Raw genomic sequence first — 19,859 nt, 5'->3', positions numbered from 1 at the left:
TCCACATCTGGATCACTGTATGCATTCAGATGATCTGCACGTACTTCTCATGCCAAAGAAGATGGTCCTGGTTTCAACCCCTGCCATTCCCATCTAAGGTAAAGGTAAAGGGACCCCTGATCATTAGGTCCAGTCGTGGCTGACTCTGGGGTTGCGGCGCGCATCTCGCTTTATTGGCCGAGGGAGCCGGCGTACAGCTTCCGAGTCATGACTAAGCTGCTTCTGGCGAACCAGAGCAGCGCACGGAAATGCCGTTTACCTTCCCGCCAGAGCGGTACCTATTTATCTACTTGCACTTTGACGTGCTTTCGAACTGCTAGGTTGGCAGAAGCTGGGACCGAGCAACGGGAGCTCACCCCATCACGGGGATTCGAACTGCCGACCTTACGATCTGCAAGTCCTAGGCTCTGTGGTTTAACCCACAGCACCATCTACGGGGACAAGGGAGCGGAGCCTCCGGCAGGCAGCGCACACCACAGGCCGGCCAGTGCTTTTCCTGTGTTCTGCCGAGCCACCTCCTTTACGAAAGAGGCGTATCTCTACAATCCTGAGTGTTTCTATACTGGGCGACTGAGCGACCCACCCTCCTCGGGAAGACTCGAGGAGTCTTTGCTTTGACACGCTTCAAGGACCAACCTGCCCACATCCACACATGCGCACCTGGCGCCTACCCACAACTCTCCACCTCCTCACGTCCCCCGCTCTCATTGTCTCGGGCAGGTCGTGCGCTTCGGCGTGACGTCACGGCGCGCCGGCTCCTTCTTTGTTTACCTCTCCCACCCGCTGAATCTTCGCCGGCTCCCGAGAAGGGGCGGACTTGTGTTGGCGGACAGCGAGTCCGCGAGCTGCCTCCTGATTGGCCAGGGGAGCCTATATTTGGGGGTGTAGGAAGAGGGCCTGCAACTGCTGGGCGGAGGGAGACCCTTTTCTTCCGCAGAGCGAGGCCGGGGCTGCCGCTTCGCGTTGGCCGTTGGAGCCTGGCTGACTGCCGTTTATGACCGGGCGTCGGTTGGGGAAGCCTTCGGTTCGTGGCGAGGGAAGGGGAAGGGAGCATGGCGGCCTCGGCGTCGGAGAAGAGCAACAAGAAGAAGACGGAGAAGAAACTCGCCGCCCGGGAAGAAGCCAAATTGCTGGCCAGCTTCATGGGGGTCATGAACACCATGAGGAAGCAAGTAAGGCGGGGTGTGGGGTGACCGGCCTCCTAGGGCTCCTTGACCTGTGGGGTCCAATAGGAACATGTTTCTATCTCCCCCCCCCCCATGGTGTTGACCACGAGCCTGGCACCCGGGCATTTGTGAGCCCGGAGGAGTTGTAGGAGGAGAAACCCATGGCAGGGGGGACACAGCTAACACAAAGTGCTTGGCATTGTTTTGTGGCTGTTTGCAACAGTCCTGTAAAGTAGGCCAGTCAGGACTCCCATATTGCAGAGGTGGAGGAAGGCTGACGAGGCTCACAGATGACGCCTTGCCTAAGAATCAGAATTGTAGAGTTGGAAGGGACCCCAAGGATCATCTACTCCCACCCCCTGCAATGCTGGAATCTCAGCTAAAGCATCTGTGACAGATGGGCATCCAACCTCTCCAAGGAAGGAGAGCCCACAACCTCTCGAGGGAGACTTTCACTGACAGATCTTACTGTCACGGAATCCGTGTGTTGAGAAGGAATCTCCTTTCTTGTAACTTGACTACCTGATGAGTTCCTGTTAGAGGCGAGATTTGAGAGCAGCCTCGGGATTTGTAGTGCAGTCCCTTATATTTGGGCACTACCATGCTGCAATGGATCTCTGGTACACAGAGCAGTTGATGTGAAGCCAAGACCACCCGGTTGCATTCTTTGCTCATTTATCTGGTGTAACTCTTTGTTGTTCCACCCACAAGGATGCACTGGGGGAAAATGAGAATATTCCCAACTTCTGTTACCCTGGCAAATGTGTAAACTTAATTCAGATTCATCTTCCTTTATCTCTAGCATATGTCACCCAAGTGGATAGTATTCTAGAGATACAGAAAGGTGATCACAACAGCATAGGACAGGCATAGGAAAACTCGGCCCTCCAGATGTTTTGGGACTATAGCTCCCATCATCCCTAGCTAACAGGACCAGTGGTCAGGGATGATGGGAGTTGTAGTCCCAAAACATCTGGAGGGCCTAGTTTGCCTGTGCCTGGCATAGGAGTTAATAGCTATCTTTTTGTGCAGGAAAGCTATACCAGAACAACTGTTAACAGGCTGTAGGGGTTGGAGCGTTACAAATGTTGGCAAGCTGTAGTGGAAATAGTGGTTGGAGGTAACACCTTCACCTTCAGCCCCCTTCCAGAAGGTACAAGTTAGTCGTGTGCTCAGTGAAGATGACTAGTGCATGACTATGAAACTGGGGTGAAAACTGCTAGTTCAATCGTGTACTTAACAGATGTGTTTGGGTAGTACCAGTCTACTGATCTATGAGGCTTAATATTTGCCTTGCTAACCTGTGGCTTGTATTCACCTTTTGCTCAGAGTAGACCTATTACAATTAATCCCAAGTAATGGACATTAATTTCAATGGGTCTACACTGAGTTGAATGCAACCAATTTTCTTCATAATCTGCTTTAGTGGTGATTTGTATTGTCATTACTTGCTAGAACTGCCACTGTACCAATTTTAAGATCTATTACATATTTTAGCTCAGTAACAGCTTTGCTCTTGTTCAGTTGCCTTGAGGTGCTTATCTATATTTCAAGTTAAAAATGCTACACACATTTGCTAATATTCTAGCAAATATAAACACTTAAATGGTAGTCTTTCTCCCAAATAGTTGGAGGTCTAAATGGAGACAACTGGAAAATATTAAGTTTCCTTCATTGTCATTTCCACAACAGAGAAAAATAATTGTCAATGTCTTTCTTTTTCTACCTTTTCTACCTTTAGAAATTAGTTCAGCAGCTTTTAAATGAAGACAGAATAATGAGAGCATCCATTAAAGTATACGCAGAGAGTACTTTTTAGGACCCTGGTCTCATTTAAAAGCTACTTAACTAACACATTAGTCACTCTGCTATTTTGGTCTATTGTGGAAATGACAATAAAGAAGCAAATGTTCAAGTTGTTTCTATTTAGACCTCCCATAAGCATTTGGGACAATGAATGCTATTTTAAGTATGTGTTGCTGGCTACAGTATTAAGCCTGCAATCTTCTACATGCTTACCTGGAAGTAAGCCCTATTAAACTAACTAAGAATTATTTCTGAGTAGATAGGCATAGCTTTACAATGTAGGGTTTGCCAAACTGTATGCAAAAATCTCACATACTTGGAGCTGAAGAGCAGCAAAATTGTAATTGTTCATATTGTAAATGTAATTCAGTTACAAGACCAGAGTTTGAATTCCTGCCGCCATGAAGCTCAATGGATGCACTTGGGCCAGTCATTGCCTCTCAGCTTAACCTACTTCACAGGGTTGTTATGAGGATTAAATGAGGATAGGAAGAAGCACATACATTACCTTGAGCTCCTTTGAAAAATGGTGATTTTGTCTTCAATAGTGTTTGTTGTACATTTCTGTAGGTCACTAGCAAAAAAAAAAGACTTTCTACACATTTCTCTGAAATTATGAAATATTACATGTTTTGTCATCATTTTGACTTTTTTGTGCTAGAAAACACTCTGTGATGTCATTCTCATGGTCCAGGAAAGGAAGATCCCAGCTCATCGTGTTGTACTTGCTTCAGCAAGTCACTTCTTTAACTTGATGTTTACCAGTAAGTCTTCAGCTACTCAACTTCTACTGGTTTAAATCATCATCATCATCTACTAACCAGCAGTGTTCAAAATTAGCCAGGAGCATTTTGCTACTGGCACAGGTTCAGTTGCGACTATGTGGAGATTTCTGGGCTCCAGGTTGGCGACCGCAATTAAAAAACCTCTGCCTTAGTCCATAATTAATACAATTTCCACTTTGTGTGTTTCTCTTTCTTGCATACTGGGACAAGTGGATTGTTGTAAGAGCAAGCTACAGCCAAGCAGTTAGTTGAAATCATAGAATTGTAGTGTTGGAAGGGACCTCGAGGGTCATTTAGTCCAACCCCCGGCAGATAAGACATTCCATTGTGGTAACGGCAACTTGCAGTAGATTCAAGGTACCATTTGGCAACAAGCTTATGTACTGAGTTGATAACATTGCGGGTCTGCAAAGAAAGGCAGATTTGGTTTAATAACATATAAGTAGAAACTCTTGAATCTTGTCCAGTTATCTTTACAGTGATATTTCTTCCTTGTCTTTCATCTCTGTTGCTGGACCAACTGTCAGCCCAAGTGAAGTTTAGTAGCACCATGCAGGAGAACAGCTTTAAGCCAAACCATGGCTTAGCATGAATATACTGTCTCCCAAGAAGACGATTGCAGCCACTTTGCTTCTTCCTAGGCTTTTTAGGTTGGTACAGCAGCTAAACCAAGATTTGGCTTAGTGTGTCATCCAACCCGTGGATCATAGTTCAGGTCTCTCCTCAATCATGACTTGTAGCCAAAGGACAAGCTTTGGCCACAGATGATGCTTGAGGACAGGTGTTAAAAACAGCCCCAGATTCAGACAACACACTTAGCAAAAACATGGCTTAACTGCCACCGCACTGACCTAAAATGTCTAGGGAGGAGTAAAGCATCCATGGTCTCGGTGGGAGCCAGTATGTATGTGTGGTCACAGTAAGCCACACACTGACTTACCATGTCTTACATGTGAAGCCACTGATTTTCCACTTGTCTTCCTAAAACTCTCTCACACATGCAGTCAGTATATAATAAGACTTGCCAAAAATACACCTGCTTTAGAGAGACTGGCATATTTGCGACCTCCAAGCTTAATATTTAAATGTCTTTAAAAATCGGCTCTAGAGGAAAAGAAGGTGTCCTCTTTTTATCTAACTTTAGGTGCAGATGTTTCTAAGGTCAGAACTCATTCATACCACACTAATTCATCTTTTCTAATTAAACGTTTTGGAGAATTTTCCTATAGAGGTAGAGTTCTGCAGCTTTGTCTGCAATTTGAGAATACCATGGTACTAACTTAAGTGCAGTGCACTGAAGTGTGACTAGGATTGGTCTGTTTTTTCTTTTTTAATTTTTACATCAAGGATAGGGAAACCTGTAGTCCTCCAGATCTTCTTGGACTGTCTCCCATCAGCCTCAGCTGGCACAGCCAATAGTGAGGGATGATGGGAGTTGTCCAACAGGAAGGCCACAGGTTCCCATTCCTACCTTGTGCTGGGTTGAAATGTATGTAAGACTGGGATGTAGTTTTGTGAGACCAGAAGTTCTTGATACACCTATTCTTAGTGTACTTGTTTTTCTGTAAATAAGATTTCTATAAGTAATACGGAATTAGGAAAACAGTTGTTAATACATTTAAATCTAGATACCAGCTTGGTCAATTCTAGGTTCTGTTGCTCATTTTGTAACTGATCTCTGCGATTGTCTTGAAGTTCGCTTAACAACTTCCATTGCAACTGTCCCCCCCCTTAAATTAGAGCAGCAGGTCCTTTGAAATGTGGGTGCAGGGATGGAATTGTTGTTCAGGTTAGATGATGGTGTTATGTATCTAATTGCAGCAAATATGATTGAATCAAAGTCTTACGAAGTGGAGTTAAAAGATGCAGAGCCAGATATTATTGAACAGCTTGTGGAGTTTGCTTATACTGCAAGGTAGGTTTATTTATAACTCTTAATATCTGCCCATCAGATAGCTTCATGTGAAGCCCAGAAAAGCTGTTAAGTGAATTAATGCTATTTTAATTATTTGTTCAACAGGTACTACTGTATCTGCCTGTAACATACTGTGTTGCTGTTCTAGTGGTTGAAAATCCTAATTTAATCTAGCTATGTGTGTTGTCATGTTCCCAGTTCTTGTTGAAAATGTGTTGGTCATAGTAATGTTGCTACTTTTTTCAGAATTTCCGTAAACAGCAACAATGTCCAGTCATTGTTAGATGCTGCAAATCAATATCAAATTGAACCTGTGAAAAAAATGTGTGTGGACTTCTTAAAAGAGCAAGTTGATGCTTCAAATTGTCTTGGTAAGATGGCACTCTCTATATTGTTTCTAAGAACTCTTGATATATTTCAAAATTGGTGCTTTGGGTCCTTGATTATTTCATTTTTAGGACAGTCTTGCTAATGATACATTTCATGTATTCTACTGGAAAACAAGTTTTATGATTTGAAAATGTATTTGTCATGTGTATAGTACTGCTACAGTGCCTGCCAGCTCTGATTAGCTTTCAGATAAGCCAGACTGAACTATTGTCTTCTATAGAATGTGACTACTGTTAAAGTCTTTCTTCCAAGTTGCTAACATGACATCATTGTCTCTCTAGTACTTAGAGCATGACAAATTCATAGATTTCATCAATTATGTTACTTCTCAAGATAACTATTTGGGTCATTATTTTTGCCACTGAAGAGAAGAAACTTATATTAAATTATTAATAACATGGTATTTCACATAAAAAAGAAATGGGCAGCATTCTGCTCTGTCAACAGAAACTCTGCGCAAGGGGGCTTCCCCCCTCTACTTCTCCCACGCCTGCCCAGAAACTGGCTGGAGGGAATTGGGATAACCCCCAGAACAGCAAAAGGGTGGGGGCAAGAGTGAGCATTCCATCTATCAAGCTGCAATGCTTGTGCAGATGTAACATTCGTAAGAGCACAAAGTTTAATTCCAACCAATATGCTTTTTCATGAATTTTAAACATCTTTTCATAATCTTTTACTATCTTGCACTAGGTATAAGTGTGTTAGCAGAGTGTCTTGACTGCCCAGAGCTCAAGGCTACTGCAGATGACTTTATCCACCAGCATTTCACAGAGGTTTACAAGACAGATGAGTTTCTGCAGCTAGATGTTAAACGTGTAACACATCTCCTGAATCAAGACACACTAACTGTAAGAGCAGAAGATCAGGTGAGGGTCCAGTTTCATAGCTATTTTAGTCTTGCATCTGAGATAAGGCGCTTTTTTTTAGCTATCTTGCTGTAAATATGCAATCTGTGTGGAAACATTTCCTGTAAAAAGTGGAATGCAAATAATTGCTGGCAGAACTTTTAGTACCTGTATGAGTTTCCAACCAGATTCTCCAGCTTTTCAGGTCTCATCTCCCCATGAAGTCCAATGACTTAATGGAGCAGCCTTCAAAGTGGCATGGGGAGTTGTAATGTGAAAAACAGAAGGGCCTCAAATATGGGAGTGCTTAACTGCATCAAAACTAAAGGATCAGTATTTGATTAATTTTTGGCAGGAAAAAAGGCTGGAACATCAGGTGCTTGAAGTAGGAGTCACTATAGTATCCTATATTTTTTATGAGAAATGCGGTTTAAAAAGTGCCCTCAATGAAAGATTTGTTCCAAAACAGATTGAGACTTTCTGGCATCTGGTATTTTTTCCTCCTTTTTGCTATTTGTGGCGTTTTCTCAGTTTTGTAGTTGGTTTTCTGTCTCGTTCTTGTATATCATGGTGTAATGTTTGACAGTTGAAGCGACTCTTTCTAAAAACATTGAGAGTAGTTACTATGAAGGACCGAAAGGTATTAGCATAGCTACTACTATATCTGGGATTTTTCCACATTATCTAATTGCTTCAAGAAAGTGTAAACTTTCACTGAAACAAAGTTAGATCCTTTCAGTGTGGTGGATCCCATTTAGTGTGGGGGGGACATAAAAATTGTTTCAGTGGCTGAAATATGTTAGAAGTAAAATTTTGTTTTCCAGGTAAGTGGCAGCCCTGTGAGTTATTTCACTCCAATTTACACATGCATGTTCACTTTGTAATAATTATCATAAAATAACTTGGTCTATCTTAGTTCAGCTGTTGCTTGTAGTTTCACAACTCTGAATAGTCATGGCTCTGAATTTTTTTATCTCAGGAGATCAGAAGCAGCTTTTAAATTTGGGATTTCTTCTTAGCCATTCCTGAATGAGGGACTTAAACCCATCTAACTGGCAATATAAGGTATAGCAAGTAATTATTTTTAAAAGCCCTTTGAAGATCCTAAATTAGACTTCCTTTTTGTAACAGCTGAGCTATCAAGTTCCTGGTTCTATAGATGGCTGCTACTGTAAGTACACAGATGTATTTTTCTTTCTTATTTCTAGGTTTATGATGCTGCCGTCAGGTGGCTGAAGTATGACGAGCCAAACCGTCAGCCTTACATGGTTGACATTCTTGCTAAAGTCAGGTTTCCTTTAATTTCAAAGAATTTCCTCAGTAAAACAGTACAAGCGGAGCCACTTATCCAGGACAACCCTGAGTGCCTCAAAATGGTTATCAGTAAGTTTATCTTCCATGTTGTCTCAACTCTCTGTAAAGTTTTTCTTTAAGAACTGCTTATTCCATTTAAATGCATTTTAGCATGTAAATACAAAAGAAAGGTAGGATTAACCCTGTTCTCTCTGTGCCAGGAAGCTGAATCAAAGCTGACTAGTAGCCCTTAATATCGGCATTCCATTTCCTGCAGTTAGAACGATGTCTAATAAATTGCAGACTATGTGAGCTTCATGGTCCAGAGTCTCCCAACTTCAAAAATCTCATTTGTGTGTCACAGCCTTGAACAGTGGATACCAAAATAAGGAAATGCCTTGTCGTTACAGGACAGCTTCGAGCAGTTATGGGTCACTTCAGAGTTTCATAAAATTATAAGAGCTTGCTGGATCAGGCCAGTTGCCCATCTAGTCAAGCATCCTGTTCTCACAGTGGCCAACCAGTTGCCTATGGGAAGCCTAACAGCAGGAGCTGAGCACAAGAGTGGTGTCCCCTCCTGCAGTTTCCAGCAACTAGTAGCATACTGCCTCCAATTGTGGAGGCAGAGCATAGCCTTTGTGGTTAGTGATAGCCTTATCCTCCATACATAACCATAGTTTAAAGCCATCCAAATTGGTCACCATCACTGCCTCCTGTGGGAGTGAAGTCTATAGCATAACAGTGTACTGTGTAAAGAACTACTATTGTCTGTCCTGAATCCTCAGTATTTAGCTTCATTGGTTGTCCATGAGTTTGTGTTATGAGATGGGGGTGTGTGTACTTATTTGTATCCATTTTTCCCATACCATGGTTCATCTTATACACTTCTATGTCACCTCTTACTTGCTTTCTCTCTAAACTAGAGGCCCCAATGCTGCAACCTCTCCTCCCAGGGGAGTTGCTCTATCCCCTTGATCACGGTTGCCCTTTTCTGAGTGCAATTGCACTATTGATTTGTATAACAGTAGTTCTGCTGGTGCAGTAGTTTTCCTGGTGCTTGTCGAGTGATACTCTGGGCTCCAAGCACCCATTGAAGCAAGGCAGCCCAGTTTGCATGTTGAGCACGCTGCTTTATGGAAGTGAGTCGTGGGCAACTTACAATCACCAGAAGCCTTCCACATTTGCTATATGAGGAAGATTTTGGACATCTCATGACAGGACAGAATCTCAAAGATGTGCTCTCCCAAGCCTACATTCCCAGCACTCCTGTCTCAAAGTCTTCAGTGGCTTGGTCATGTCCACAGAATGGAAGATGGCAGGATCCCCAAATATGTGCTCTGCAGGGAGCTGGCTTCAGACACTGGGCCCATTGGCAGACCAACTCTTGTGTTACAAAGTGGTATGCAAACATGGCATGAATGATGGTAATATCAATCCCCCAGCATGGAAATCCCTTGGAGATGACCGAGTACCTAGAGACAGACAGTCAGCACAACCAGTCAGCATCAGTCTCTACAGCCACAGCAGACATCGTATCTCTCCAACGGTTTGACTTCACCCCTAAAGGCACACTGCTCCATTGTCTCCTGAGATAGATGCCAACAACTACGGTGAACATAGTCCTCCAGTGTTTAAAGGGCTTCACCTATCTTTCAGTTTGCTTTTGAGCCTAATTGAATTCTTTTGTGTGCCCTTTAAACCCTAAATGGTCTGGGACCAGGGAATCTAGAGGACTGCATCTTCCCCATTATATCAATTTAGATTTCCCAAGATCTGACTCCAGTTTTCCCCATCACTTAATAATAGTAGAAGGCCTTCTCTGTGTTGGCACCTTGGTTGTAGAATTCCCTCAGCTACAAGTTCAAGTTTGTTTGTCTTTGTGCCCTTGTGCACTTTTTGTTGCAGCTGGAGTGAAGATGAAGAAAGTGCTCTAGGATTTTTCTGTGATCCGCATGTCCTATTTGGATGAGTGGGGGGATGGCAGCAATGATCCTGGGAATCCTGTACAAAGACAAGTATAATCAACATCTTCCTTCCCCCTTTCCTTCTGTTGATTACTGCAGCCATGGGTTGGTGACTAGCCAGCATCCATCCACCTTTCACCTAACCCCAGGAAAACACCCCCACCAAATCATCCCACCCTCCTCTTCACTAAAGTAACTTATTTCAATAAACTGGGCCCCACTTTAAGATGCAAAATAGAAGATACCAGAGTATTCATTACCAGAGGCCACCTTAATACCTGAAAAAAATAGTTATTAGAAGGATCAGTATGCCTTTAAAACCAGCTCGTATGTTTCAGATTTCTTAGGCTTCAGATATAATTGGTAAGAACATTAATATCTATACAAAAATAGCCTGAGTAATGACATTTCTCTCTGTTGAAGAACAGTAAACCTACGCACCACCATCTGTGTCTTCAATGCAGATCCAGGCTGCTTCTCAAGTATATGCTAAGTCAAAAGAAAGAAAAAGAAGGAAAGACTGGATAAAACCTTTAAGCTGTGTTCTTGTTTATGTGTAGTGAGAAATATTTTATAGATACTAAGCTTTGATTATTTAAAACATATTGGATGTTGATGTTTCTTCCCAGTGTATTTGATGACATACTCAGTGGCATAATATTCCAAGAGGTTTATTCCATGGTAATCAGTTTGTCTCACTGTACAGGTACTTTATACATATCAGTGAATATAGAAACATGTTTTAAAGACACTTCATCATTTTTTTGTGGCAGCCTTTCTGCATTTCAGAGGTTGCATGTGATTTTTGAAAAATGGTTGAAAACAGACTTTTATTTTTTCCCTCCTCTTTAATTTTTGTCTATCCTTGCTTTGAAAACAGAGATTTCTCTTAGAATTACATGGAATCATTGTGTATACCTTCTGGTTTAGGTGGCATGAGATACCATCTGCTTTCTCCAGAGGACAGAGAAGAGTTGGTGGATGGCACTCGCCCGCGAAGAAAAAAGCACGATTACCGCATTGCCTTGTTTGGTGGCTCACAGCCGCAGTCATGTCGGTATTTTAATCCAAAGGTAGCTCTGATCTTTCAGAATTTCAACAGATAGTGTGTAGCCGAAAAATTCATCATCTCTTTCATTATATAACCAGTTTCATCACTACAGATATAGATATGAGAATAGATATAAAATTAGTTTGTTCTTGCACTTGTGAGATTTCACAAAACAAGCGTTTTTGTTGTTAAATTGTGGGAGGACAAGTTGTAAGGAACAATGTAATAAGGGATAGCTAGATGATACAGGGAACTTTCTGTAGTGCAGAGCTATTTTGAGGTTTTTGAGGTTTCTATGGCAACTTTAATGTTTCTTACACTTACGTATGGACTTTCATTGTTGCTAGAAATAGATTTCTATTTTGTATAGTCATTTATAAATTAAAATCCCCAAATAGTTGATCATTATCAAAGTAACAAATTTGAATCCTGTGAAAACTCACATGGGGAAATGGGGAAAGCTGGTCTGAGAGGAAGTATGTCCTCCAAGCCCAATAAATCCCCCTCTTGTGATCCTTTCAGCAAATGGAGTAGTCTGTCAGAAGGATGCTTTGTGGGAGTGAAGGCCCCTCTTATTTGAACAACCTAAAAGTGAGCATTAGTTACTTGTTTCATGGCTTTCAGAATCCTTGCTGTGGTGCCTCAGCAATGTCTATTGGGGTGGGAGTTACTGAATTGTCATCTTATGCTTGCTATCTTTTGAAGATGTTCTGTCAGCCTCTGCTAGTGCAAGATGTTGCTGGACTAGAAAGCTATAATGATTATTGACTATATTTTTAAATGTCAGTTTTTTCCAACTCACATATTCAACATATTGGCAGATAAATGTTCTATCAGTTGTTTTAAAATATATTTTCATGTGACTAACTGCACCCAGATTGAGAAAAGCACATGAATGAACATCCCATTGAGATAGTGCAGGTAAATAGAATCTTGTTTAGATGATCATCTTATTTATACCTGAGGTTTTTGATACAGCAGGGGATACACAGGTATGCTGGCTCAGGCAATATTATTATGATTATTAATTAAATTTATATACCACCCTATACCCACAGGTCTCATGGTTCACAAGATAAAATTACAATATAAAAATACACAATACATAAACAAAATATAAACATAAACAGCTGAATAACCCCATAAAACAGTTTAAAACATTTTTTTAAAAAAATAAAAAATTACAATTAAAAAGCAGTTTTAAAGAATGTAGTGTTCTCTTGTACTTTGACTGTGATATGGCTAGGACCTTACTGCTTTTTGCTGCTTTTTGTAACTATCTGGTTCTTGGAATGTGCATTAATTTCCATTAATTTATCCCAGTTGCTCAAATTTGGCTGTGTTTGTATACATGTTTCAACCCTACTGATGACTCTGCTGGTGTTTTTTGCAGCACCATTAGTAGTTTATTACAGGTAAACCAATTGAAGGTACATTATATATCATTTGTAGCATGGAGAATGAGCTCTTTGTTGCCATGACAACAATTTTTCCCTAGTTCTATTTTATCTGATTCTATTCCTTAAGATCTGCTATTTTCTTCTAAACACTTTTTTGTATTGTTCTGTTCTCTTTCTTGACTCCATTTATCTATTGAATTTTAAAATCAAGCCAACTAATAACAGCCAGGAGTTTCTCAAAACAGATTCTCAGTTGGTTACTTTTGCCCTCCTCTCCTCCCCTATCCTCCAGTTAATTATTGTTGATGCCCCAAGTGTAGGGAAGATGTGAAGATAACACATTAACATAGTTAATCTCTGCAAATGGGTGTGAAGGAAGTTTTCAATAATTATGATGTCTGCGCAGTGTGTCCGCTGCAGACAGGATTCCACCTATAATAAAACAGTGGTAAAGACGGTAACAGTGGCCTATTAGATCTAAGCCCCATTTTTTTCAACACCCGCTGTAATACATGCAAACGAGTTTTCCACCGTTCCGTAAACTCACATTTATTTATTTATTTATTTAAGATACCGTACACCACTTTTCAGGCAGACATCATAAAGCGGTTTGCATAAAACATTAAAATCAATCAAAGCTATGCAGTGAAATAGCAAATACATGCTACAAGGGGAGAAAAAAAATTGTGAAAACTAAAACTCCTGTCAGAGCAAAATGGTTCCTGAATCAGCCTTTGTAGTGGCAGTTGGTTGGGAAAGGCCACTTGGAGAATACCAGGAGCTAGATAGCAGACAGCTTTCCAGGCTCTTCTCCACATCGCTTCCCAACATACAAATGTGGTGTACTACTATTATCAAGGTACTGTCCATTTTTATAAAAGCCTAGTGGTTAGAGTGTTGGACTAAGACGAGGGGCATGCAAGTTGAAGTCCTTACTTCATTATAAAGCTTCTATGACTTTGAGAGTCACTATCTGTCAACTTAAATTACCCCGCAACGTAATTTTGAGGGTAAAATGGACAGGGGGAAGAACCATGTATGCCACACCAGCTTCACTGGACAAATAAATAACAATGGTCTCAGAATTCTGAAGAATTTACACAGCGCAGTATTCTCTCCCAAACCTCTATCTTTTCTCATACAGGATTACAGCTGGACAGACATCCGATGTCCCTTTGAAAAGCGGAGGGATGCAGCTTGTGTTTTCTGGGACAACGTGGTTTATATTTTGGGCGGCTCCCAACTTTTTCCTATAAAGCGAATGGACTGTTACAATGTTGTGAAAGACAGCTGGTATTCCAAGCTGGGGCCTCCAACACCTCGGGATAGCCTTGCAGCTTGTGCAGCAGAGGGTAAAATATATACATCTGGTGGTTCTGAAGTAGGTAAGACACTCGAAGGGTCTGCTGGTGGGTCTGTAAAGTAGAAGTCGTGTGTGGCATCCTAATGTTGTCATTGAATTTTACTTTAAAAAAGAAATGGCACTCGCTGCCAAAACTCAGAAGCCATCTTATCCAATGTGGGCCTTAAAACATAGAGCAAAAAACAAAAAAATCAGTGAACTGTATCCAACTAAGTTCTACTCTGAATACACTCTTTGAAATTAATGGACCTAAGTTAGTCATGCCCCTGAATTTCAATAGGACTAGTCTTAGTATGACTGGTATTGGATACAACTGTGTATTTTTAGAAGGGATATTTGTCATATCAGCTTCATTTAGCCACCTAAATCTGGAAATGAAAGTACTGTATATATCTGACATTTATCTGTAACTTACAGTACAACTGGTACAGATAGCAAGAGTTCATGGTTTACCTCACCCCCAGGCTGCAACCCTATGTCCACTTGTATTTTTGTGGGACAGCTCAGAAAATACTACAGTTGGGACATCATAGATAGTGAGCATTTGCAAGGGATAATGAACATGTGTGGGATAGATTAAATGCCCACTGGTTCTCCCCTGCAAATTCATTTCTCCAAGTTTATGAGGCAAACTTGCTTCATAACGTGTATCTCTAGTACAGATCTATTGGACTGTTGCGGCAAGTGAAGCTCAGTCCACCTTTCCTAATGGTTTTGCCAGTTTGCGCTCACTATGGGGAAAGTGTCTTCCTTCTGTGGTTCTATCTTTGCTGCCATCTTTGCTTTGTGAGAGAAGGTCTCCAACCTTTTCGGTATTTATTCACGTTCAAAAAGTAAACACCAGTGCTGTGTTATGTGGCGTCTTTCTATCTAAGAAAGCCAGAGCAGGTAGCAAAGATTCAAACAACAAAAATAGCCAAAACCTAAAATGCCAAACAGAACACATTCATAGATTTAACATCAGCTAAACAGTAAAGGAGGAACTGCTTCATTCTCTTCCTTCCATTCCTTAAGTGCTTGCCTGAAAAAAACTGGCTTGGAGCTGAAAGGATAAGACAGAGAATGCCAAGTCAACATCTCTGAAAGGGTATTGCAAAGTCTGAGCACCAGCACTGAGAGAGGAGTATACCAGGTATCCACCTGCTTAATCTCTGATACCAGGGCATTCAGAGCAGGACTGTGAGTAGTGATATCAGCAAATGGGCAGTTCCATGTGGATTATGCTATTGCTGCAAAGGAAGACTTTGTTCCCTGAATTGTATATATTTTAGATGCACATGGCACAGAAAATAAATTTTTTTAAAGGATTATCAGTATCACAGGAAGGTTGCTTGTATATAGGATCACGTATCTTGTTTTGGAAAACATAACCTTAAAACCGTACAGCTTGAAGTGTCTTGTGAAGCATTCAACTGCTGCACTAGAAGACAAATTACAACAATGACCTTATTGCAGTGTTGCATGTAATTCATAGAATCTCCAAATATTCTCTAAATCAGGTTGCTTGTCTCTTTATTTAAAGGAAATTCTGCATTATATTTGTTTGAATGCTATGATACCAGAACAGAAAGTTGGCACACAAAGCCCAGTATGCTGACTCAGCGATGCAGTCATGGGATGGTAGAGGCAAATGGTCTCATATACGTATGTGGAGGAAGTTTAGGAAACAATGTTTCTGGAAGAGTCTTGAATTCCTGTGAAGTTTATGATCCAGCAACAGAAACGTATGTATTGATTTCAATCAATTTTATTGTGTGTTTAACCATCTACAGGCCAATTACACAAATGCAACTTCTTCTGGAGTGCCCTTCCCTGGCAGATTTGTGAGGCTCTTTCACTGCTTGCATTAGGAGGGCAGTTAAAACTTTTAAATTGGGTTTTAAAGCCTTTTAGATATTTCAGATGCTGTGAATTTTGTTTGTTGTTAATATTGTTCTACCGTTTATTATGTAATGTATTTTTATAAGGAGCAAGAGCTTTTAAGCAATCAAAATTAGCTTAGATCTGTGCTCCATTTTAACTGACAGTTCCTCTGGCATGCTTTCGCAATAGTGGAACTAAATCATAAGTTAACTATAAATTCCCTTCTCTGCAACTTTGGTATTTACCATACTTGATGGAAAAAGAACTGCTCATAGTATGAAATTGAGTGAACATGTTTTTAAAATTACATGCTTTAAATATTTTCAGGTGGACAGAGTTGTGTCCGATGCTTGAAGCCCGAAAAAATCATGGACTTGTGTTTGTGAAAGACAAAATATTTGCCGTTGGGGGACAGAATGGCTTAGGTAATTGATAATTTTTATTAAAATCTGCTGTGCTAGAGGTAAGATGTACAAATAATTGTGCCAGCTACAGCTTCTCAAAATTGGCCAGCTTTGAATGGATGTGAGTTTCAAGTCAACTGACTGGTGAAGATTGTTGGACCACCAGCTTAGTGGCAGAATGAGCTGTGTCTCTGCATGTTTTTTAGGGTGGTTAGTGGAAGGAGTCTTGCAGTCATGCCTCACTACAAGAGTGAATATGAGATGTTTGCTGTTTGACCAGACTTGTCAAGACCTGCAGTTTTGCTGTTAATGGTATCACATGTAGAGTATTGTTTAAAAATAAACACTTCTCTACCAGTACACTGTAATTTTACATACTCTCCCATATATGAAAGCCATCTACAAAGCATATATCCATCATGACTGGGATGACCTATAAAGGTAAAGGTAAAGGTACCTCTGACCATTAGGTCCAGTCGTGGCCAACACTGGGGTTGCGGCACTCATCTTGCTTTATTGGCCGAGGGAGCTGGTGTACAGCTTCCGAGGTCATGTAGCCAGCATGACTAAGCAACTTCTGGCGAACCAGAGCAGCGCACAGAAATGCCATTTGCCTTCCCACCGGAGCGGTACCTATTTATCTACTTGCACTTTGACGTGCTTTCGAACTGCTAGGTTGGCAGGAGCAGGGACCGAGCAACGGGAGCTCACCCCATCACGGGGATTCGAACCGCCGACCTTCTGATCAGCAGGTCCTAGGCTCTGTGGTTTAACCCACAGTGCCACCTGTGTCTGTGGGATTGTCCTATACATAGGGTTAAATACCATTTATATAGAAAATTAAAATAATTTCTCCTTAAAGCAGTGGAAATTGAGACTTTTAAGAGAACAATTCTATACCTACGTACCTCAGAGTAAGTGCCATTGAATTCAATGGCAGTTACTTCTAAGTAGACATTTAGAAGGCTTGCACTGTAAATTTTGAATTATTATCACCCTGCGATAACTTTGATCTTGTTTTCAAACCTTGGATTTTGTTTCCTTTCCTCAGTTATTAAGTCCCAGATAATTTTAGATGCTAAATTTTTCAAACCATCCTTGCAGCTATTGCTTTTACTTCACCATACTAGAGGAAGTTCAATTTGGGAAGGATTCTGTATCTCAAGTGATCACTATGTTGGAAGTTTGAGAAATCATGGTTGATACTTATCCGTGTGTTTTCTCTTCTCTTTAAAGGTGGCTTAGACAATGTGGAATATTATGACATTAAAGTGAATGAGTGGAAGATGGTCTCTCCCATGCCATGGAAAGGTGTGACTGTAAAATGTGCTGCTGTGGGTTCCATAGTTTATGTCTTAGCAGGCTTTCAGGGTGTAGGTCGTTTGGGACACATCCTTGAATATAATACTGAAACTGATAAATGGATAGCCAACTCTAAAGTCCGTGCTTTCCCAGTGACCAGCTGTTTAATCTGTGTAGTTGATACTTGCGGAGCAAATGAGGAGACACTAGAAACATGAAGATTTCAGGATTGCTACTTATGATGTTTCTGCATTTCAATTTCATCTTGTCAAGATGTCGGTACTACAGAATTTTTTTTGATGAAATCCTTCACTTTATCTCCACTATGTGTATAAGGTGGATTTGCTTGTCAAAGTTTTTTTTTTTGAAATAACTCAAGAATCTACAACCCTAGATTGAAGACACATGAAGTTTCCTTAAGATGCATGTGTGCAGTTTTGCCACAAACTCTGCTAAGTATATTGTGAAATATTCCAACAAGAGATTATTATTTTTTAGTAACCTTCATTTTTCAGAGTTTGAAATAATTAATATCTTCAGGTAGCAAAAATGAAAGAAACAAACCCTATTAGTTGGAGTAACTTTGCTCAGACATCTGTTCTGCTGAAACATCTGTTCTACAAAGAGAGATACTGCATTACTTCAATGCAGGTCCCCCACAGGATGGTATCCAGTTACTGAGTGAAAAGTTACTGAGTGCTTTCTAACTATTTATGCACCTTCTTCTGGTACTGAGCAGGCTCAGATAACTAGGGGCATATCTTATATGAGCATCTTTCACGCAACTAGAATGGTGACTGGCAACAGGCAGTTACTCCCTCCTCCATGTTCTTAATGCCATCTGTGCAAAGGTACAAACCTGTGGTATGTTTCCACTATGTCCTGTCCGCCATGTGCATGGGATATGATGCTTTTTCATTAGTGCATCTACTTCCTAAAATATTTACTGTGCAGATGAGGGTACAAACTGCACCTCTCTACAGGAGTCCTACCTAGACATACTAGAAGGCAGCTGTTCATTTACAGGAGAAAGTAAATGTGTTGTTAGGAATAGTTGGAGTGGAACTAAACTTGCCCAGGCAATTTCCATTCATTGGTGTTGTCCCTAATTGCAGTCTAATAAGTGTAGGGTAGCCGAAGTAAAACCCAGGAAATAAGTTTGTTTAGAATGTCTGTTCCTTCCAGTTCCTCCTTCTCATTGGGGTAGATCAAAATTCATACCATTTTTACATGCCTGATTTAATATGCACCTAAAGTTCCAAAAACTGCATAGTGTGTCCTGTAAAAAGATTGACATAAGTTTACATGTGATAAAGTGAACGACTTATGACTTGTGCAAAAACACGTTTGGGGTATAATATGTGCTTTAGGTTGAGAACATCCTATATTATTTAAAGTACATTTTTGTATACTTTGTAATACTGCCTTTAATACTATGTTAAAGTGATACACATACCTGCAGAGTGATGCAAGTCTAATATTTAAAATGACTATTTTTTCATGTTGGGTCTTTAAAAAAAATCTGAAACACATTTTTTATATTATGTTTTAAAGTATTTCCCTCATCAAACCTTTTGCCAAAAATTGAATAATTTGATCAATAAGAAACTTAAATCTAGCAGATGCTAGTTTTAACTTTTTTGTTTTTAAAGGGGGTTCCCATATAGTGCACATTTAACTTCCATCAGTCCAAATATGGACCATCCAGTATGAAAACTCATTTTCCTTAATTCTAGATATATCCCTGTTACGAAACTAGACATTGTGTGACAAAACGGATTCATTGTCAGTTCTTAGTAAATGGACTCGGTGCAACAAGTTTTATTGGACTGTTTTTGTGTATTAACAAATAATGTATTGATAAACCTTGCCTACTGATTACTTTTGCTAAGTAGAAGCAATTTTTTGGGGAAACATACCTCAGTGAGGCTTGTTGTCAGTAAACTTTGTTAAATAAATATGTTTTTCTTAAGGTGGTCATGAAGTGTTCATTTAATAGTCCATGTTAAAATATGTGAAGAGACTTTATTTCCATAACCTGGACTATCTTTTAGGGAAAATCAGTAGCATTATCTTTGGTAAGAAAAGATCTGTCAAATTTAATTTGGCTGGGAAGAGCCAGAAAGTTCCAGCCCTTTCCCAATTGTATTCTTCATTCAAGGAAAAGTTCATTCTAATATGAGAGTCCATATTAAAAGATAGAAAAGAAATCTAAGCAAATTTTATGAATACACAAGTAGAGGAAGAAACTCTTTAAGGCAGCAATTTGTAGGGCTGACAATGAAGTAGTACATAGAATCGAATAAGGAATA

At 40.4% G+C, this 19,859-nt stretch overlaps 1 protein-coding gene and 1 long non-coding RNA gene across 3 annotated transcripts; one reads left to right on the top strand and one right to left on the bottom strand.

Annotated features, from left to right (window-relative positions):
• Positions 1 to 787: 787 nt before the first annotated feature.
• On the top strand, positions 788 to 19,519 carry KLHL7 (kelch like family member 7). Its single transcript, XM_081164631.1, has 11 exons — positions 788 to 1,172; positions 3,634 to 3,736; positions 5,579 to 5,672; positions 5,919 to 6,043; positions 6,753 to 6,928; positions 8,116 to 8,290; positions 11,095 to 11,237; positions 13,760 to 14,000; positions 15,501 to 15,702; positions 16,169 to 16,266; positions 17,482 to 19,519. Exons 1-11 carry the CDS (start codon positions 1,053 to 1,055, stop codon positions 17,763 to 17,765), a joined length of 1,761 nt encoding a protein of 586 aa, XP_081020757.1. The 5' UTR covers positions 788 to 1,052; the 3' UTR covers positions 17,766 to 19,519.
• Positions 3,959 to 11,222, bottom strand: LOC308570226. 2 transcript variants are annotated; one of them, XR_014001002.1, is made up of 4 exons: positions 11,083 to 11,222; positions 10,606 to 10,653; positions 10,032 to 10,201; positions 3,959 to 4,162 (listed from the first exon to the last, which is right to left on the bottom strand). It is a non-coding gene; the product is annotated as an uncharacterized lncRNA (long non-coding RNA). The 2 variants fall into 2 exon arrangements; XR_014001003.1 differs by lacking the exon at positions 3,959 to 4,162 and having other exon boundaries at positions 8,190 to 10,201.
• Positions 19,520 to 19,859: the final 340 nt, after the last annotated feature.

The sequence above is a fragment of the Podarcis bocagei genome, assembly GCF_964188305.1.
Source record: "Podarcis bocagei genome assembly, chromosome: 12".
Classification (NCBI taxonomy): domain Eukaryota; kingdom Metazoa; phylum Chordata; class Lepidosauria; order Squamata; family Lacertidae; genus Podarcis; species Podarcis bocagei.
Note: the sequence above shows the minus strand (reverse complement) of the source record. Positions and strands in the feature narration are given on the sequence as shown.